The sequence below is a fragment of the Marmota marmota genome, unplaced genomic scaffold (genome assembly GCF_001458135.2).
Source record: "Marmota marmota marmota unplaced genomic scaffold, marMar, whole genome shotgun sequence".
NCBI lineage: Eukaryota > Metazoa > Chordata > Mammalia > Rodentia > Sciuridae > Marmota > Marmota marmota.
Genome location: NW_026000077.1, coordinates 3374760 through 3390630, shown reverse-complemented (window position 1 = coordinate 3390630; position 15871 = coordinate 3374760). Strand labels below are relative to the sequence as shown.

Below are 15871 nucleotides of genomic sequence, written 5' to 3'. Positions count from 1 at the left end.
TATATATGTGTGTGTGTGTGTGTGTGTGTGTGTATATATATATATATATATATATATATATATATATATATATAAAATATTTTTTCATCCAAACTACTTAAACAGTCTTGAAAATATCCTAACAGAAGAGCAAGAAATAACTCCTTTTAATTAGAAACACTGAATTTCATCATTTAAAAAATGCAGTAGAAATACCCAGACTTCTTAGAGAAGTGGCTGATTCAAAATCTGAGAGAGGGAATACAAAATGAGCTTTGAAAACTTTGCCATTATGAAGAGAAAGCTATCAGAGACTAGCAGAGTCAAGTCAAAAGGACTTGCCAGTAAGCTTGAAGAGGTTCCCACTGGCCAAAGGTGGTATAATTTGAGTATCAATATGGATAAAAATTTCACTGGACAGAAACATAACATACTTAAATATATGAGTTCATAATATTAATTATTTTTTTAAATCTTCATTGGTTACCTCATAATTATGTTAGATTCCAGCAACAATTTTTATAAATGAATAGGTAAGTACAGCCTACCTCTCTCCAAGTCTAAAAGAGAATGAGGCCTGCTTTCCTGACAGACACTCACATACACAACAAACATTAAGTCTTTCATCTATTTATTACTTTATTAAAATTTGTTTAGCTTAGTAAGTGTTAGGTACCACATAGAGAATACAAATACTAATAAGAAATACATACTGGGTATGTTCCTTAAATAAAAGATGGAAAGTGCAAGCAATGAGACTACTAGAAGAATTCAGAAAGAGTGATTACACCCATCTAAAATATATGATAAGGATATTTACTCAAGGAAGTGGCACCTAAGCCATGTATGATTAAAATCTAAAATTAGAAAAAGTAGATCAAAAGAATTCCAGCTATAATTAGTCACTGTTGTACAATAATTTTCTCTAAGAAATCAGAATATTTTGAGTTCATTTTTGATCAGAAATATGGCTCCAATTAATAATTTTTATGATATAAAGTTACCTTATGTTTTTCCATAAGTGCTACCATTTCAGCTATTTTATGTTGACATCGTATATCAATTTCTTTCTGTAATTTTACTGCTTCATCAGCTATTAATTTTGCCTTCTCAACCTATCAAATTAAAAGTTTCTTAAAATTAACATACAAAAACAAATTTAATTTGTAAAAAGCATATATAAAAATACATATATATCTATATTAAAGGCAAAACTCAAACTCCAGGAAATTAGAAAAGTAAATAGAAAATGTATACTATTTGGGTATTTTAGGGTGCTTTTTATCAAGTGAATTGACAATGAAACACTGATAAATATTTAAACTTTTAAAAAATTATATGCTACTGAATACTCAAATGTTTACAATTCTTTTAGCTTCTATATAAACTGACAACTGTCACTAATACACATTTATAAAAACTTCTTAAAAATCACAATTTAAAAACTGAGAATATTACTTTTTTCTTCAAATGCAAATAAACAAATATAGAATTTTAGTATAAGTTCTAAACACATTGAGATTTTCCTACCTCTCCCAAAAGATTGTCTTCTGATATCTTTTTGTCCTCAATTTCTTTTTGATAGTTGTCAGACATTTCTTCAAATTTCTGTTTGGCATTTTCTAGTTCTAACTCTAATTTACTGACCTTTAAGTAAAGAAAATAGCATGAATATTATTAAAGGCTGTGGATTACTTGAAAATATTCCATAGTCATTTTGTATTTTGTGAATCTTAGATAACTTATTCACGGAATAATGGTTTTTCATATGTGAGACATGCTTCATTTTCCACAGTCTCTCTTGCCACCTAAAATATGTATTTATTCTTGAGAAGTAATATAAAATGAGCATTCACGTTTATTTTTAAAGAATTTTAACAATATTTAAATCAGTCAACTTCAGTGCCACATGTTTTATTACAATAAGTAACTAGAACAGAAAACCCCTAGAGAAAGCATACTCTAAAGAGATTAATTTTCTGTAAAGAAGAAACACCCTCAATTTCTATTGTTTTATATACTTTGTATAAATATTTACTGAGTTTTATAACTCAAATGTAATAATTATTAATAGAGAAGTGCCCTGAATTAGTACTTACACTCAGATTCACTTTTATCTTAGGGTAGGGATGAATTAGAATTGAGGAAGGGTGTACATGGTAGGGACAGAAATTGGGGAAGGGAAGCATGGATAATTTAACAGATAATAAGACTATATTCTGTATCCATGAGTCAACCATCAACTTTAAGACACAGAACATTACCAATATCGATAAAGGCTTCTGAATATCCCTTTTCATTAGTTTTTCCCTACTGCCCCCTCAAGTGTAACAAACATTCCTGATACTGATATTTTAAAATAAATATTCTTTATTTCCTTGTTCTTCTTTATAACTTTCAAAATTATATATCCCTAAGTAATATCTGTTTTGAACTTTATATGTTTCCACAGTGCATATATTTTTTGTCTTGCTTTTTTAACTCAACAGCATGTTCTAGATAGTTATGTATTTAAACTACATTCATTTCCTCTAAATAGTAGTGTTCCATTATATTATTTTTTTTCAAATATCATTTTATTAATGTCCCATATAAAGGAACTGAAAATATTTTATTGCTTTTCATATCAACCTAAATTGACTGTCAAGTTGTAAGACATAAACAAAGTTTAAAAGTATCTTGACAATTAGAAAAATTGTTTATTAAAAACAAGAATGAGTACCTTATCGGATAGTAAAGAGTAATAATTGTGGAGACAAATAGAAAATAGAAAATCATGGGCAAGAAAACCCACAAGTTTACAAGCAAATTATTTGACAATCACATTGTACCCACAAGCTAAATAAACCAGAACACCAGTCATTTTAAAAAGCTAATGTGATCATGGGATATACTAGCAAGTACCTAACATGTTAGGTATAAGAAATAACTATACCTGGAATTCATGAATCTCTGTAAACATTATAAGCCTTTATATAACTTGGCTTACAATAACAGGATTTTAGCACCCTTCTCATACTCTCACACAGTGTTCACATGCTCCCCACCTCACTTAGATACAGGCACATAGAAACACAAATGCATAAAAATGTATGTATTTATCAAGAAATAAAGATACAGACTTCTGGACACAGATTTCCAGAAAAAAAAATGAGTAAACTTGTTGGGAAAACATATAACGGCAGCAGCACCCCAGAGAAAAACCCCAGCATGGCGGCGTCTAATGACCCCCTTTCTCCTCTTTGTTTCTTTCACTGGCGCGAAACGTTCCCGCCGGCGCCAATGTTCAAACCCTGCTGGTGGGAAGTCTTAGCCCCAATTAGAATTAACTTCTTGGACTCCAGAACTGACATATGGAAGAGCTTGCCAATAAACGGGCGACCTGTTATCTACCTCAGCCCTGCGACCTCTCCTTAGACCTACATAAACACACAGCCTTTTGTAATAAAGTGGAAAACTCTTTGGGGATCTGTGTCGTGTGGTGCGGCGTCTTCCAGTCTTACAAAACTGAATCTGAGTTCCTATGTATATTTTATCTTCCTTTATTCCACTTTAAAATCAACAAATCAAGAAATATTTTGAAAGAGCCTAACCATGTGTTTTTTGTTCATTAATATATTCTTGCTTAACTCTTGTTCTCTTCATCCTAATTTTTTGTTTGTTTAGTACCAGGGAGTAAACTCAGAGATGCTTAACCACTGAGCCACATACCCAGGCCTTTTTATTTTTTATTTTGAGAAAGGATCTCATTAAGTTAGCAGGGCCTCAATAAGTTGCTGAGGCTGGCTTTGATTTTACAATCCTTCTGCCTCAGCCTCCCGAGCTGCTGAGATTACAGGCATGTGCCACTTTGCCCATCTCTCCTAAACTTTAATTGCTTCTTTTCTTATGTTATCATTTGCTGCTAGGACATTGATTTCTCCAAGAATTACTGATAATTATTAGAAAAGAATGTGTGTGTACATGTGTGTGCATGTGTAAATGCACACAAAACAAATGCCTGAATAGGATTGTATAAAGTAGGCTAGTTGCCCGTAAGTATTCTATCCCTCTCTTTTCAGTAACTATTGGTTTCCAAGTGTCCTCACCCCAGATATCCTTTTTTGATCCTTCAACTTTACCTACCCTGGGCAGCAAGGACTTTGTGTAAATATATTATATCCATTTTCATCTAAACTTGCAAATCCTATCCTGTAACTTCTTAAGATATATAAGTGCTATTGTGATAAAGCAGCCCAGATATAGGTTTGTATTTTAATTGTAGCACCTGGAAAGAATTTGCCTTAAAGGAAGAAAACAAATTTTTAAACTTGTGATAATATCAAGACCTTTGACAGATGGTGGAAGAGTATATTTGGGGCAACAGTATTTCACAGCATTCCTCATCATATCATATAAACAATAACTTAGTCCACCTGTGCTCAGGACCTGGTTTGAGCACATAAATGTTTAATAATAAAGTAATTTTTAAACTTTTTTTAGTTGTAGATGGACACAATACCTTTTTTAAAAATTTTGTTTATTTATTTATTTTTTACATACATGACAATCGTGGAATGCCTTACACTCATTATTACCCATTTACAGCACAATTTTTCGTAACTCTGTATATAAAGTATGTCCACACCAAAATTATGCCATTATACATGTGGCTCTTTTATTGCATTATAATTCTTAATACACATATATACCACAGTTTTTCAAATCTGGTTGTATATAAGGTATGTTGACATCAAATTCAAATTTTCATACATATATTTTGTATAATGATGATCATCACATTCCCCCATCTTTGCTAATCCCCCTCTCCCTCCCTTTCCCTCCACCCCTCACAGCTTTCTTTATGTATTCAATTGTTCATAGATCCTTTAACATTCTTGTAAACATCTCCTAAGTGCAAAAATATAGCATTTATAACATATGCCTAGGATTGGAATTGCTGGGTCACAGAGCAGATTATATGTTCAACTTTATAATATAATTAAGTACATGTACCAATTTAAATTACCATCAACAGTGTTATAACTTCTATATCCTTCACAAATTCATCTAGAGTTGATGATGTAGGTGAAAGTATTTGAGGTTTTGCAATTTAATTTGCATTTTCTTAAATATTGAACATTATATATTTAACTCTTCATGTTTGGTGTTCTGTGAAATCTCTGTTCATATCTTTCACCCATTTATCTATTTTGTATTTCATCTTTTCTTAATGACTTGTTTATTAATTATATAATTCAAATTCTTTTTTCATCATAGTTGGCTCTTCATATCCATAAGTTCTGCATTAGTGGATTCCACCAACCTCAAATTTAAATATTAGGGGAGAAAAACTATATATTTACAGAACATATACAGACTTTTTCTTATCATTATTCCCTTAAAAATACAACTATTTATGTAGCACTTATACTGTATAGGTATGTTAAATAATCTAGAGATGATTTAAGTATATGGGAAGATGTGAGTATGTCATATACAAATTCTATACCATTTTATATAAAGAACATCCATAGATCTTGTTATCTGAGGGACATCCTAGAATAAATCCCCCGTGGATAATATGCATATTAAATATTTCTCCCAGGTTAAGATTTGTATCTTTGCTAATTAAATAAAAGCTATAAATTAGAGCATATATGAATTTATCAATGTTCTCAAATAAGGTTGTGGTTTATTTTTTAATCTTATTTAGGAGTTCTTTATAACCGAATCATAGAGATATTCTCCCTATCTTCCTCAAATATTTTGAAATTCTGTCTTTCACATTTACATCCTTGAGGAATTCTTTTTTGTGTATAACATAAGGATATAATAGTCAAATGTCCCCAAACTACATTGCTGCAATGCAATCTCTGTATTATGTCAGGTTTTCATTTACTCATGCATTGTTTTCTAGGCTCTCCTATCAACTAGTTAGACCACCTTTGTGTCAATATCATACTGTCTTAATTACCTTAGCTATGTAAATAATCTTCATATCTGGTAGGACACACTTCTCTGTCCTTCCTAAAGATTGCCTAGTTAATCTTGGCCAGCTGTTCAAATATATACAGAACATATAGACTTTTCCTTATCATTATTCCCTTAAAAATACAACTATTTATGTAATACACACACACACACACACACACATATATATATATATACACAATTTTACTTGAACATGTATATAAATTTAAAGTTAACTAGCATTTTCGTTTTCACATAAGTAGCATATTTTAAAATTACATTTTACAATTTATTTTTGTAATTGCAGGTGTTTTAAGACTAGTAATGATTTCTATGTAATGACTAAGTACCTTACTTAACACACATAATGACTGTATTAATTCATGTAAGTTTCCACATACAAAACTCCTATCTTAAGCCACCTGAGTTTGAAGTTTGCCCTTTCAAAGATTTTAAATCACTAATTTGATTTCTTCACTAGGTCTGTCTGGGCTAATTATTTCTTTTTGAGATTTTTTTGGTCAATCTATTTCATTTTAACTTTTTTTCAAATATGTTGGTATTATGATATTCACAATAAAGGTTTTAGTTAACTTTAACTTTGGTAAAGTTATGTTGTAATTTCTAGATTAATAGAATTGTGGTTAAAGGATATATCCCATGTGACTTCAACCCTTTGAAATTTATGAAAGATATATATTTATATTTATCAAGTCTGTTAGTCTGAAAGTTCATAAAAGTATGTTTTCTTTACTTTTTTTCCCTTTACTTCTTAATCTAAAAATATCCTCATTTTTCTAACTTTCTTAAAAGATAAGTATGTTGTGGACATAATTCAAGGTGGAACCATTATCTTCTCAGCAATTCAGAATATTTTCCATTTTCTGACTTCCATTATTGTTGGTTGGGAGATATCTACCTCCTACAATTTTTTCATTAGTGATCTTTCATTGTTCTCTAGCTACTTTCAATACCCCAATGTGTCTAATATTTTGTAGTCTTACTATACTAAGTCTAGAAGTGAATTTCTTTTCATTTTTCCTGCTTTGGTATAAACCTTTCTTTGGGAATATCTGTTAATTCATGTCTTTCATCAATTCTAAATTTTCTCAATAATTATTACCTCTCCAATTCATTCTACTATTTCCTTCTTCCCAGACAATATAAAATCCTTTAAAAAACAAATTCATTATTATAAATAACAACACTAACATTATAATAGTATATAAATTAGACATGAGACATAAAGGAAATAATTAATTCTTAAGGCCAAAATATATCAGTAAAACAAAGAAAGATTTCCAGAGTGGATAAAATTATAAACTACAACTATATGCCATTTATAAGAGACATATAAAACATAAAAATGCAAAAAGGATGAAGAATAAATGCATTCAAAAGACACACCATGCAAAAACTAAACAGAAGAAAACTGGTATAGTTATAATAGGAAAAACTGTTCTAGGACAAGAAGCACTGCTAAAGATAAAGACTGTATCTTTGTTTTAATAAAAATTTCTATTATATATAAATGCAGAAAACACATTAAATGTGCATATAGAATTCCATCTTGTATAAAATGTTTCATATAAATAAGTAAAAACCACATAATAAAATGGCCTTAAAACAAAGAAAAGTTGAACCAAACACAACAACACATGAATGTAATCCTAGGTACTCGGGAGTCTAAGGCAGGAGGATTGTAAGTTCAACTTCAGCCTGGGCAATTCTTATTTTCAAAATTGTTGAGTCCTTTGAAAGTTCATATATATTTTATAAGAAGTTGGTTAAAGTCTTTTTTTTTTTTTTGGTACCATGGATGAACCCAGGGGCACGTCACACCACTGAGCTACATCCCCTAATTACCCTTTTTATTTTGAGACAGGGTCTCACTAAATTGCCTAGAACCTTGCCAAGTTGCTGAAGCTGGTCTCAAACTTTCGATCCTCCTGCCTCAGCTTCTCAAGTCACTGGGATTACAGGTCTGGATTACAGGCCTGGATCACAATGCCTGTAAATGCCTATTTTTTTTTTTAAAGACTGCTGGAAATATGATGGGGGTTGACTTGAGTCAATGTAGGTAAATCTGAAATCTGAAAAATACTGAAACATCCAATTAACATAGTATATTATTTACAGAGGTTTTCTTTAGTTGATCTCAGGAATGTTTAAATCTTTTCAGTGTAAAAAGTGTTGCACATATTTTGTTCATTTATCTCTATTATATGAATTTTGGTGCTACCCTAAATGATATTATGCTTTAAAATTCATTTTTCAAGGTCTAGGGCTGGGGCTCAATGGTAGAGCACTCGCCTAGCATGTGCTTTGGTATAAACCTCTCTTTGGGAATATCTGGGTTCGATCCTCAGCACCACATAAAAGTAAATAAAACGAAGGTACTGGGTCCAACTCCAACTAAAAACTAAGTATTTTTTTAAATTCATTTTTCAAGTAGTATCTGTTAATATATAGAAATGAAATTGGTTTTTGGTCATTGGCGACTTTGTAAAAACATTGAAGTTCTTAATGTAGATCTTAATGTAGACAATATGACACTTATAGAGAGACAGCTTTACATATTCCTTTCCAATTTGTATGTCTTTATTTCTTTTTCTTGACTTATTGTACTGGCTTGAACTTGAATAATACAATATTGAATAGGAGTAGTGAGAGCTGATATTACTATTTATATTAAAAGGAAAGCATCACTAAGTATGATGCTAGTTGTAGATGATTTGTAGATGTTCTTTTTCAGATTAAGAAAGTCCTCTTCCATTCCTAGTTTATCATGAATAAGTGTTAACAATTTTGTCAAATGCTTTTCTCCAATTATTCTAATATTACATGATTTTTCTCCTTTTTTAGATGGTAAATTAAGTTATACTAAGAGTTTCAAATTTTAAACCAACAATATACTGCTAAGATGAATATTCCACTTGTTTAATGTAATATGGTTTATATGTATTCACTAACATAGATTTACTAATATGTTATTAAAGATATTATATCTATATTCATAAGGACAGTTGATCATAATTTTCTTTTCCTGTTATGTCTTCATTAGTATTTGGTATCAAGTTAGGAACAGTTCCTACTCTTTTATTTTTCAGGAGTCTGTGGAAGACTGGTATTGTTTCTTACTGAAGTGTTTGACAGAATTCACTAGTGAAATCTTCCAGATCTAGGTTTTTATCTGGAAGATTTTTTGTGACAAATTCAATTTCCATAATAGATAAATAAGAAATTGGGTGTAGTGGCACACACCTGTAATCTCAGCAACTCAGGAAGCAGTAGAAGGAGGATTGCAAGTTTGAGGCCAGCCCTCAGCAACTTAGCAAGACCCTGTCTCCAAATAAAAAACAGAAAGGGGACTGAGATGCAGCTCAGTGGTGGAGTACTCCTGGGTTCAATCCTCAGTACCAAAGATAGGTAGGAAGATTAGTAGATATACAGAAAATTTGCCCATTTTACTTAAGTTTTACATTTCTTGGCAGGAAATCAAGTAATCTGTAGCATTCCCTTATTAGAATTTGAATGGCTGTAGTATTTATACTAATAACAACCTATTTCTGCCTTTAGTAAAATTTATATTCTCCTATCTCCTCCATGTCTTTCTCATGGTCACTCCTGCTAGGAATTTATCAACTTTATTAATACTTTCAAGGAATAATTTTTACTTATGTTTTTCTATGTCTCGTTTCTTTGATCTCTATTATTTCCTTTTGTCAACTTTCTGTGAATTTAATTTGCTCAATGTTTTGTTTCTAGATGAAAATCTAGATCATTTCTTTTTTTCTAAAATAAACATTTAAATCTACACATTTCCTTCTAAGAACTGGTTTAGTTGTGGGCTGGGATTGTGGCTTGGTGGTAGAGCAATCGTCTGGCATTTGCGAGGCCCTGGGTTCGATCCTCAGCACCACATAAAAATAAATAAACAAAATAAAGGTATTGTGTCCAACTACTTCTAAAAAATAAATATTAAAGAAAAGAACTGGTTTAGTTGTGTCCACAAATTTTGATATTTTACTTCTATCATTCAATTTAAAATAATTTCTGCTTTTTTTCTCTTTCTCTGGCCTCTGAATTATTTTCCAGTATAATGTTTAAATTCCAAATACTTTGACCTTTCTAGATATTTTATGAATTATTATTTCTTATTTCACTGTTATACTAAAAGAACATTCTTTGTAAGACTTCAATCTTTTGAGATGCATAGAGACTATAGCCCAGCATACGGTTTATATCTTAGTAAGTGTTCACTTCAACAGAATTTACCATTTCTAGTATAGTGTTCTGTAAATGTTAATTAACTTAAAATAGCTAATAGTATTGTTCATATTGTCTATATCCTTAGAGATATGTGCAAATATATTAACAATTGATATATATTTCTGATGAACTGACACCTTTATCATTATGAGCTTTTTTTATTCCTTGTCTCTAAATCTATTTTTTATGTTATTAAAATTATTATTCCAGGTTTCTTATGTTTACTGCTGACATGATATATAGTATACCTTTCTTCATCTTTCTACTTTCAATTTCTTTGTGGTTTTAAATTAAATAATATTATGGCTCTCATAAGCAGTATAAGGTCTGGGCTTGATTTTCTAATCCAGAACTGACAATATCTGCATTTTATTACTATATGAGTCCACTGATATTTCATGTACAGGAATACCTCCGAGATGTGGTTTGGGGTTTGGTTCCAGACAACTATAATTAAGCAAATATCATGACAAAGTGAGTCATACGAATTTTCTAATTTCTTGGTATATATGAAAGTTATGTTTAAAACATATTATTAATTGTCAAATAGCACTGTCTTTAAAAAGTTTATATCTCTAATTGAAAAATACTTTAGGGCTGGGGACATAGCTCAGTGGTAAAGTGCATGCCTACTATGAGTGAGACTCTCAGTTCACTCCCCAGTAAAGAAATTTAAAAATTTTAAGAAATTAAAAATATTTTTTAAAACCAACAAACAGAATAAATTTAAAATAATTTGTTGCTGAAAAATGCTAATGGTCATCTCAACTATTAGAAAGAATGGTACAATGCTAATGGTGATCTCGGCTATTAGAAAAAATCGGTTAGCATACAGTTACCACAAAACTTCAATTTATCAAAAACAAACTGATTCAAAATGATGGAATAGAAAAAGGCTGTATGCCTAGTTGCTCCGTGGCTCAGAATTCAAGCAAAAAGAGTACTTTACCTCAGTAGGTAAAAGGGAGATTTCACTAAAATTCAATATTGGAGAGTCAGAGTGTCTTAGAGACTCAAATTCGGGTACATTAAACAAAGAAGAAAATGTACAGTGGAGCCAAGCCCATTACAGCAGGAGCCGTGGTAATAGCACTAGTTCACCATAGAGGGAGAGAGAAGACTGAGAGACACACAGAGTTGGTATAGAAAAACCTCAGATCAGAAAAGCAGCCTGAAATTAGCTGATCCACATGGTGCCCTGTGCACTGGTGCTTGAAAATTGATCTCTGCTTCTCAACTGACCATGGACAGTTGAGGAGGGAGCCATCTTGAAGCAGCCATACTGCAGCTGCTGCTGCTTCAGAAGTTAGGAAATCAGAGTAAACACTGTCACATTGTCCCAGCAAGTGCCTACTGTATAGCTTAGGGTGGACTTAGGAGATTATGAGTGAAACAGGCACAGAAAAGACTGTACCCAGGGGTTCAAGTCAGAAAATCAAAAGGGAGCCCAACTTACTTCTCCTTTAAGTCTGGCAACTCACATGACCCAGTGAAGCAGGTCAGGAATCTGAAAAGGTGAGTGTAAATACACTTAGGGACTAAGTCTGGGAAGGCTGTGTTCATGGGCAGCAGAGTGTGTGGAGAACTTGCTCCCCTGTCCCATGAATAGAATTCTTAGAAGAGTCCTGAGATTCAGAAACTCAACAGAGATTGCAATTGCCAGGCCCAAGGGGTATGTTGATCTAATCTGTCCAGAGCAGACACCACCCAACAAAATCCTCAGGCCTGATTAGACCTAAGCTCCACCTACTAGAAACCCCACACACAGAAATCTGCAGCAGTCTCACACTGGGAGTGCACCCATCTGATCTGTGCAGACAAAACTCCAACTGAGGGAGAGGGAAGGGAGAATGCAGGCAAAAAAAGATGGTGGAATAAGATGGACATGAGGGCTGGGGCTGTAGCTCAGTGGTAGAGCACCTGCCTAGCATGCGTGAGGCACTGGGTTCGATCCCCAGAACCACATAAAAATAAACAAATAAAATAAGGGCATTCTGTCCATCTAAACTACAAATTAAAAAAATATATATGGACATCATTACCCTAGGTACAGATATGACTGCACATATGGTGTGACACTACATTGTGTACAACCAGAGAAATGAAAAGTTGTGCTGCAATTGTGTACTATGAATCAGAATGCATTCTGCTGTCATATATACCTAATTATAATGAATAAATAAATTAATTAAAAAAACTCCAACTGACAGTACTTTCCACTCCACTTTCCCTCATATTGATGAAGAGGGAAGCTGAGACTTATTTCACCGAGCTTCAGAATTAGGCCACTCCAATGTGCAACTCAGAGAGCAACACAAAAAGAGGAAGGGGTTACACAAAAATAATTATCTCATACCTAAAATATTCATTGGAAAAAGAAGCCTCTTCAACAAATAGTGCTGGGAAAACTGGAAATCCACATATAGCAAAATAAAAGAAAACCCCTCTCTCTCATCCTGCACAAAACTCCACTCAAAGTGGATCAAAGACCTAGGAATCAGACAAGAAATCCTATACATAACGAGAAGAAAATGTAGGCCCAATACTCCAACATAACACCTCAGGAACTGACTTCTTTAAAAAGACTCCTAAAGCATAAGAAGTAAAACCAACAATCAATAAATGGGATGGCATCAAACTAAAAAGCTTCTTCATGGCAAAGGAAACAATTAAGAACATGAAGAGACAGCCTACAGAGTGGGAAAAAAATCTTTGTCACCTGCACCTCAGACAGGTCAGTAATTTTCAGAATATACAAAGATTTCAAAAAACTTAATACCAAAAAAGCAAATAACCCAATCAATAAATGGGCAAAGGATCTGAACAGACACTTCACAGAAGAAGAAATACGAATGGTCAATAAATATATGAAAAAAATGTTAAACAGCTCTAGGAATTAGAGAAATGCAAATTATACTGAGATTTCATCACAATCCATTCAGAATAGCAATTATTAAGAATATAAGCAAAGCTGGAGCTCAGAGATAGAGCACTTGCCTAGTCCATGTGAGGCAGTGAGTTCGATTCTCAGCACCACATAAAAAATAAATAAAGTATTGTGTCTGCCTACATCTAAAAATATTTTTAAAAATACTTATATATATAGATAGATAGATAGTATGTGTATGTATGTGTGTGTGTGTGTGTGTGTATATATATATTTATTTATTTATGTGTGTGTGTGTGTGTGTGTAACAATAAATGTTGGTGAGGGTACACTCATACATTGTTGATGGGACTGCAAATTGGTGCAACCACTCTGGTAAATAGTATGAAGAGTCCTCAAAAACTAGGAATGGAACCACCATTTTACCCAGCTTTCTCACTCTTCAGTATATATATAAAAGATCAAAAATCAGCATACTACAGTGACACAGCCACATCAGTGTTTCGAGCAGCACAATTCACAATAGCTAAGCTATGGAGCCAACCCAGGTTCTCTTCAATGGATGAAAGGATTAAAAAAAATGTGGTGTATATATACAATGAATATTACTCAGGCATAAAGAAGAATGAAATTATGGCATTTGCTGGTAAATGGAAGGATCTGGAGACTATCATGGTAAGTGAAATAAGCCAATCCCAAAAAAACCAAGGCTTATTTTCTCTGATATGTGGAAACTAACCCACGATAAGTGGGGGAGAGTAAGAAAAGAATTTCAGTAGATTAGACCAAGGGGAATGAAAGAAAGAAAGTGGGGACAGGAAAAAGAGAGTTGAATAAATCTGACATAATATTCCTATGTACATATATGAATACACCACAATTAATCTCACCATTTGTGTACATTCACAAGAATGGGGTCCAAATTAGAGTAGAACATATTCCATGCCTGTATAATTATTATCAAAACAGATTCTACTGTGATGTATAACATAATAAAACAAATATAAATAAATAAGTGGAAGGGGTTAACACTCCCCAACCCTTGCTCACTCTCAGTATATAGCTCAAACAGAAAGAGACAGGTTGTCATGGACAGTGACCATCCATTCTTATCAACTACTTTGACAACCTCAATGGAGATAATGCTGTCATTTTTTTAAAAAAAAAAATCATTTGTGTGTGTGTGTGTATGCCCATTTGTATGTGTGTAAAAGAGGATTTTGTTCATTGGTTCAGGATACACACACACACACACACACACACTTTTTTTTAGGATTTTTTAATGTAGTTATTTTTCCTTGCCTTATCTTTTCAGGGTTAGGATTTGGGGTTTTTATATTTTGGTTTGGTTTGGTTTGTTTTCATTTGTTTACCTTGTTTCTCTTTCTTTTCTTCTCCTAACAGCTAAATTCTATTGTTCTCTCTTCCTCTCCCCCTTTACTTCATTTCTCCTGTTTTTCTCTTCCTTTCTTATAAACATCACCTGCTACATCTCTTCTGCATTCTCTCTGTTCACTTTTTGATATTATAAACTATTTTCTACTTTCCTAACACATTTTCTCTTAATTAACTGTATTTTACCATATTTTAGAATTAATTGGTTTATGTAACTCCTGTCCACACCATTAATGCTGATGCAATTATTACTTCTGTGGATTACATAGTTGATACCTGCTGTTTGCTTTAAAGCCAGATCAAGTTCATGGTTATTGTTTTTACTAATGACAATTGCTGACCACACATTCCCATTTCATGTGGTAATGTTGTATATGTCATAATAGAAACTGGGTATTTATTTTATTGTTTCCATTGGTCGTTGCTATTGTTTGTTTAGCTTTATTTGGTGAGGTGCTGGGAATCTATAGAGACACTACAAATTTGAGGGTAGAAACTCTACTACTGAAATAAACTCAACTAAAAGCACAACCTTACTCCACATACAAATTAATGACAATCTCCAGCTTTAATTTAATACAAAGAATAGATTATATAAAAATCCAAACTAACAATCAGTAGATATGGCTAGGGGTGGGCCCTCAGGTCCTCCCTATAGACATCCTACAGACATCTGCTATGGTAAAACCAGAGGCTGAAGATGCCACACCTATAATGGAGTATCCATCTAGATGTCTTTAGAACACTCTGGCAAGTGAAAACTATACCCTAAAAAGGTCTATACATGAAAACAGAAGAGAAATCCCTCTCAATAGATGCATAAAAGCCAACACAGGAATACAACAAATTTGAACCAAAATAAAATACTATACCTCCTCAGTTCATAATTCCCCAACAACTGGCTCCAAAAGTACTGAGGTAAATGAAATAGCAGATAAAGAATCATTATAAAAATGATCAATGAATTCCAAGAGAATACAGAAAAATAACTGAAGAATTAAGAAAAAAAGTATATGAATAAGAAATTAAATAAGGAGATAGAAACATTTTCAAAGAACCAAACAGAAATCTTGGAAATGAAAGTCAATAAATCAAATAAAATGATCAGTTGAAAGTCTCTCATGGTAAAGACAGAATCTAAGAGCTGGAAAATAAAGTGTTCAGCCTTATTCAATTCAGACAGCATTAAAGAGAATAAAATAAGTAGCTGGGCACAGCAGTGCACATCTGTAATCCAGCAGCTCGGGAGGCTGAGGCAGGAGGATCCTGAGTTCAAAACTAGCCTCAGCAGGCTGGGGCTATAGCTCAGTTGGTATAGTGCCTGCCTTGCATGCATGCACAAGGCCCTAGGTTCAATCCCCAGCACCACCAAAAAAAAAAAAAAAA

The 15871-nt window shown here is 32.6% G+C and overlaps 1 protein-coding gene across 1 annotated transcript in view; it reads right to left on the bottom strand.

The window, feature by feature from the left end:
• Positions 1 to 15871, bottom strand: part of Sycp1 (synaptonemal complex protein 1) — a 117846-nt gene that overhangs the window by 18777 nt on the left and 83198 nt on the right. The window contains exons 23-24 of the mRNA XM_048814553.1: positions 1510 to 1626; positions 984 to 1094 (exon numbers count right to left, since the gene is read on the bottom strand). Of these exons, the coding sequence (XP_048670510.1) occupies positions 984 to 1094; positions 1510 to 1626 (228 nt within the window). The remainder of the gene's footprint in view (positions 1 to 983; positions 1095 to 1509; positions 1627 to 15871) is intronic.